The sequence below is a fragment of the Polistes fuscatus genome, unplaced genomic scaffold (genome assembly GCF_010416935.1).
Source record: "Polistes fuscatus isolate 324 unplaced genomic scaffold, CU_Pfus_HIC Scaffold3, whole genome shotgun sequence".
Taxonomy (NCBI): Eukaryota; Metazoa; Arthropoda; class Insecta; order Hymenoptera; family Vespidae; genus Polistes; species Polistes fuscatus.
The window spans coordinates 1,074,632-1,080,788 of record NW_025113107.1 but is presented as its reverse complement, the minus strand read 5'-3'; the positions used below and the strand labels follow the sequence as shown (position 1 = coordinate 1,080,788).

Below are 6,157 nucleotides of genomic sequence, written 5' to 3'. Positions count from 1 at the left end.
AGTACACCACCCGACGCCACAACAACTTTTAGACGTGATTTCGAGCATGTAATTGGGCAGAACCGTCTGCCGAGTGTACTAGAATCTATAGTAAATTTAGGTTTTTTTTCTTCGTACATAGGGACGAGCAACAACGTTCACGGGTCCACGAACAAGCTCAAAAAGGATCCGTACCCTGATCATGAACGATCGCAGTATCCTAAATATTTTGATCTCTCTAATAGACGTTTTTGTTATATACTGCATCGTCTTCTTCTCTTCTTATTTTTTTGCTTTGAACGTTCGTGACGTTTACTTTATTCTACTATCAAATGAAATAATTTGTTTGTTTAACAAAATAAGAGTAAATTATTTTATATATTATATAATATAATGTATCGTCTAATAATTCATATATCGCTATTCGTTTGTTGGAATTTATTGTTAATAAAATATAACATGAGTAAGTTACAAGTAACACAAGAGAATTTTCTAACGACACTAATACGTTAATAATTGCTCAACGTTACGTCGCGGTATCCGCTTGCTTACCACCCCTTCATTTAAACAAGAGCACACCCACGTCGTTACCAACTACCGTATATATAATTACGGAAAACGCAGACGTTACCTTCGGTAAACGCTTGTTTGCTCGTTGATCATTAGGCTGAATTTGCGTTAATAACGAAATCCTCAGCAAAACGAGACCCCAGCAATCAAAATACAATGCTACAAATGAGACCACCTATAACGAATTCCATGGCTCACGTGTTTTATCGTACGATGAATTAGCTCGTCGGAATTCCATTTCTACGATTTTAATAATGCATTGCTTCGTGAAAATCGTAATTTCTATCATTAATAATGCAAGGGTAAATAAAATGTATTTTCGTAATTAATTCTTTCCACGTAAACAAATTTATTTAATTTAAATATCGGAATAATATGGTTAGAGTAAAATCTCACGCATTGCGCACAATTGAAAACATGCTTTTAATTGCTTTATATAACAAAATTATTTTTTTTTTTAATATATTGATTATTGTTATATCATACAAAAAATATAAAATCATTTTTGTTTGTTAAATATTTTAATACAAATTTATAAGAATATTTCTTTAATACTAGTTTAATACATTTGTAAGTCGTATTAACAGCAATTAAGTTAATATAAATAATTTAAAAAAACATTTATCACAGCTAAATATTTAAGCATCACCACCTCCAATCTCTTCATTAATTTCAAAGCTTTTTCCGCATTTGCAAGTTTTCTTTTCACTTTCTTCGGAAAATAAATTATTTAGATCTGCATCACCGCCGGCAGAATTCAATTCATTTAAAGATTTATCCGGCATTGATTTACAAGGTTTCTCGATAGCATTGTCCGCAGGACTATCATTTTCTTTCACTTGCGAGGCATTAGGCAAATCGTTATTTGCAGTAATTCTTGGTAGAATATTTGCAGGTAATTCCGCAAAAACCTAAAACAATGCTAAACTAAATAAAAAGGTATACAAATATATACATATAATAAATTATGAAAAAAAATGCATATAAAATTATGAAAACAATTTCATATGAATATAAATAAATATTTAATACTTCGCGAATTAGCTCAATTGTCTGCCTTTTTTGAACATCATCCTGAGGCAATGCATTCGTTCTAGGTGCCGAAAAGGAACAATTTAATCCTCTAAAAAATCCAAATTGAAAAGATTGCATTCTAAGAAAAATAATTCCTATAACCGTCAATATAGGAAGCAATATATATAGTAGTATTTGTATAGGTATTCGCAAAAAGAAAGAAAGTTCACCTGTAAGAACAACATTAGTTTCATAATATTGTTTTTTGAAAATTCTTAATTTCATATAACGTACAGTTATTATTTTCGTACAGAACCAATTAAAACTCTTACCGGTTGCACTATTTATAAAGTTAGACATTGCTTTTCCAATAAAAGCTACTGGATGTGTTAATACCGTGCAGAAAAGGTTTGATAAAACTATAGCAGGTGTTACCTCCAAATTTGGTTTAGACATTTTTGCTTCGTAATATTTTTCGCATTCTTTATCACCACCAACTATAATAAAAAAAAAATATCTTGTTTTAATATTTAATACAAAAAATCCAGATTTAGCTACGATTAAAAAATAAGTTATTTAAAAGAATAAATTACGGTTATGATATTTTTTCTTTGATAGACATATACAAGCGTTAATCCTTTCACGACGGTGAAACTAGCAATCAGTACGCTACTAATAAATGAATTTTCGTGAAAGGATTAATGTAATTCTCATGAGAAATTGCAGATTGTATCAATGTTTCTTTCTTTCGACGTAAAAATTTAGGCGATACGAACAATAGATGATAATACCAAAGCTTGTTCGAACTAAATCATAACCGAGACTTCTATTTCTTTAGAAACTCATCCTTTGATCTAATTACAATGCAATTTCCATTCATTTAAATACTTACAGAAGTGTGACTGTATTCTATCCAAGAAACCCATTTCAAGTGGTCTACAAGCTGCAGGCATTTCAATGTATTTAACTTGAGCTGCAGCAGATTTGAATTCAGCTTCCTTTTAAACAAAATATAGCAAAATATTCATATTCATTGTCTTAAAAGATCGATGATATTAATTTGTTTGTTGTTCTAATTTTTACCGTTAATAACTTCAAATAAGTCATAAAATAGCTAACTGAAAAACCTATAACTAGGGTAAAAAAAATCAATCGTTGATATGACAGTGTTCTGCATAATAGTATAGTAGCCAGTGTACCGGAAGCAATAATAATCACTTCTGTCTAAAACATAAAAACAAAAAAGTAAAATACTACACTGTACATATCATTGATATAATTATAAAATTGTAATTGGTAATGCATGACTTACATAGCTATTTACAAATTTAAACACAGATTGAATAAACCAATTAAAGTTGATCGTATCATAGACAATATCAAAAAGTGAAGGCTCCAATAAAATTGCACTCAAGATTAAATCAATTTCTTTTAGAGAATAATCTCCTATTTCCACTTTCCTAAGCTTTTCGATTTGCATTTTTGTTCCTTTTATAAATAAATGTCCCTCTACTAAATCATCATCCATCCCCATCTGTATAGTATCAAAAAATACAATTTTATTATTACTATTATTATTATTATTGTTCTTATTAATTTCTATTATACCTTTAAATTAGAATTTATCAATAACATCTTAATCAATCTCATGTAATATACTTTTAATCTTTGATAGTCTTCAATAGATTTTTTTAATGCTTCTTCTTGATTAGATATTTTATCTGACTTCTTTGGAGATATTACTCTGTAACATTAGGTAAAAAATTAATAAAAAATAAGATAAAATATAATAAGCTATGATAGATTTAAGCAAAAATAAGACATGGATTTTACACATACGTATCCTCTATTATTACTTTTTTATTATGCCTATCATAAAAAAAAGAATGTGGATCAATGAAATCTTCTACTTGATTCCTAAAAAAAAGGAATAGGATCACTCAATATTAATAAATGAATTGTATAGATTATCAGATAAAATTTACAGTTTTTGCTTACAGATCATCTTCATGCGTATCTTGATCCATGCTTTCATTAAATTCATCATTCTTTTTAAATCCGGATTCTGAATCATCGTTTATATTTCTGAAAAGGTATAGTTAAATTGTTATATTGTAAATATTTCATTTACCAAAAACTGAACGTGGGTGGGTTAAAAAGTTTTGAGCCTTAATAAAAAAAACTTCTTTGATAAATAAAAATTTGTTCTATATTAGAATCAAATTTTTTCAAGCCACCCATGTATTTCATATAACATAATATCATAATTACCTTTCAGAATAAATAATATTATCCTCATTGCACAACACTAATGAACAATTCATTAAACATTGTATAATGATACAAATAAAAATAATTGATTTTAACATGATTAATACTTTTAATTAAATAAACAGCAGTTTTTACTAAATTTATTTTTCGTATTAAATTATATTACTTAATATATTTAATATATCAGAATTTAATTAAAAGTAATCATTCGTTTTGATGTATGTGTCATACGATATATATAGAATTAAAATAATAAACACATAAGGCTACATTCACCTACTAACTGATTTATTTTCTAATCCTACGAAATTGTATTAGTTATTTATAGCATTCATTCATATAGCAACACCTATAATGACACAATCTAATTATAAATGATAAACTATATTTTTAATAATTATTACTTCCTGATCATGCTTTTCATTTGTTACAAAGATTATATTAACAAATAAATAAATAGTAAAAAATTAAATAATACCAGCAGTTACATGAAGTGACTGTTATATGGTGAGTTTAGATAGGAAACTAAATTTCGTACAGTGGCGCCACTCAAAATCTTCTGTGGAAGAGATGAAGCTCTTAACCCTATCGCTAATTTTCAAATACACGTTTAAGAGATTTGTGTTTTATTTCTATTACTGCATATCAGGTAAAAAAGACTGTCCTTTAAAATCGTTTGAATTTGAAAATTTCATGTGCGTTTCTTTATCGTATCTTTATAATCAATTTGTCAATAATTTTATCAGTGATCTTTATGTTGTATCTATCTATGTTTAAATGAACTTATGGTGGAAACACTGCTCTCATGTTGCATTTGTAGTTCATATTTTATCCGTACTTATCATTAAAGTCGCACGCGCTCCGAACGAATGTTGGTACACAACCATAAAGGTTAGAAGAGAATATGGCGCCACGCCGAGAAAGTCGTGTTAATCATAATGTTACAAATAGAGCTTCAAAAAAAAATAAAAAAATCTTGGTGGACATTTTCAAATTGCCTCAATTATGGCCATTATTAACTGATCCAAAAAAATTTGGAAAAACCTCGATTTTATTTATTATACTGGAAATAATTTTGAACGTATACATTATCGAAAAAGTGCCTTACACAGAAATTGACTGGGAAACTTATATGCAACAAGTGGAGGGTTTTTTAAGTGGTACATTGGATTATTCGAATCTAAAAGGTGATACAGGGCCATTGGTTTATCCTGCTGGATTTTTATACATCTTCTCGGCTTTATATTATATTACTGAGCATGGAAGACAAATTAAAACAGCTCAGTATATCTTTGCTTTCCTCTACATAATATTATTAGTACTGGTCTTCCGTATTTATTCAAAAACTAAAAAGACTCCACCTTATGTATTAATTTTGATGTGTTTTACATCATATCGAATACATTCTATATTCGTCCTAAGACTTTTTAATGATCCAATAGCTATGATATTATTATTTTTAAGTCTAAATGCATTTTTAGATGACTATTGGTATTTAGGAAGTATTTTTTACAGCCTTGCTGTATCTGTTAAAATGAATATTTTATTATTTGCACCAGCACTCCTTACTGCATATTTATGCGTCCTTGGAACAATGAAGACTGCAATACATTTATTCATTTGTGCAATAATTCAAATAATTTTAGGCTTACCATTTTTAATTGAAAATCCAATTTCATATGTCAAAGGAGCATTTAACTTGGGAAGAATTTTTGAATTTAAATGGACAGTAAATTGGCGATTTTTACCAGAAGAAATATTTGTAAATCCATACTTTCACATTTTGTTGTTGATTTTACATTTAATATTGTTAGCTATCTGCGCACCAAATTGGATAATTTATTTGAAATCCTATGCAAAATTAAAATTAATGGAAACAGATTTAAAGCCTCAATTTGATGAGGAGAAAAAAATAGATATGTCAACTATGAGCCAGTTATTTATTCTTCCATTATTTTTAGCTAATTTCATAGGCATGGCATGCAGTAGATCTTTACATTATCAATTTTATGTATGGTACTATTACACATTGCCGTATCTGGCATGGTGTACAAGTTACAAAACTGTTACGAAACTTTCAATATTAGGAATAATAGAACTTTGTTGGAATACTTATCCAAGTACAGTCTTGAGTAGTTTTGCTCTGCAGGCTTGCCATATAGTTTTATTATATAATTTGGTCAAAAAGAAATATAGCAATACAAAAACTAAATAAAATTATCTGTGTGGAACTGAATTTATTATCTAGTTTTTACTCTATCTACAAATCAAATGTTATATTTATCAAATCTTCGTTATTTAAGAAAACGAAAAATCGAAATAT

At 28.1% G+C, this 6,157-nt stretch overlaps 2 protein-coding genes across 3 annotated transcripts; one reads left to right on the top strand and one right to left on the bottom strand.

The window, feature by feature from the left end:
* Positions 1 to 874: 874 nt before the first annotated feature.
* LOC122519211 lies at positions 875 to 4,358 on the bottom strand. Of its 2 annotated transcripts, XM_043638543.1 has the most exons (11): positions 4,313 to 4,358; positions 3,835 to 3,871; positions 3,562 to 3,648; positions 3,403 to 3,480; positions 3,172 to 3,307; positions 2,876 to 3,097; positions 2,647 to 2,787; positions 2,456 to 2,561; positions 1,896 to 2,060; positions 1,582 to 1,793; positions 875 to 1,460 (listed from the first exon to the last, which is right to left on the bottom strand). In XM_043638543.1, the coding sequence occupies exons 3-11, from the start codon at positions 3,588 to 3,590 to the stop codon at positions 1,188 to 1,190; spliced, it is 1,362 nt and encodes a 453-aa protein (XP_043494478.1). In that variant the 5' UTR covers positions 3,591 to 3,648; positions 3,835 to 3,871; positions 4,313 to 4,358; the 3' UTR covers positions 875 to 1,187. The 2 variants fall into 2 exon arrangements, with proteins under 2 accessions (XP_043494478.1, XP_043494476.1); XM_043638541.1 differs by lacking the exon at positions 4,313 to 4,358 and having other exon boundaries at positions 3,835 to 4,304.
* Positions 4,359 to 4,671: 313 nt separating this feature from the next.
* On the top strand, positions 4,672 to 6,129 carry LOC122520252 (lethal(2)neighbour of Tid protein). The gene has a single exon (XM_043640326.1). The coding sequence runs from the start codon at positions 4,739 to 4,741 to the stop codon at positions 6,047 to 6,049; it is 1,311 nt and encodes a 436-aa protein (XP_043496261.1). The 5' UTR covers positions 4,672 to 4,738; the 3' UTR covers positions 6,050 to 6,129.
* Positions 6,130 to 6,157: the final 28 nt, after the last annotated feature.

Coding starts and splice junctions, on each gene's coding strand:
- LOC122519211 (XM_043638541.1), bottom strand. CDS start 3,932: ATGTTAAAATCAATTATTTTTATTTGTATCATTATACAATGTTTAATG. Junction 3,308..3,402: donor AAAGTAATAATAGAGGATAC/GTATGTGTAAAA, acceptor CTAATGTTACAG/AGTAATATCTCCAAAGAAGT. Junction 1,461..1,581: donor CAATTGAGCTAATTCGCGAA/GTATTAAATATT, acceptor GCATTGTTTTAG/GTTTTTGCGGAATTACCTGC.
- LOC122520252 (XM_043640326.1), top strand. CDS start 4,739: ATGGCGCCACGCCGAGAAAGTCGTGTTAATCATAATGTTACAAATAGA.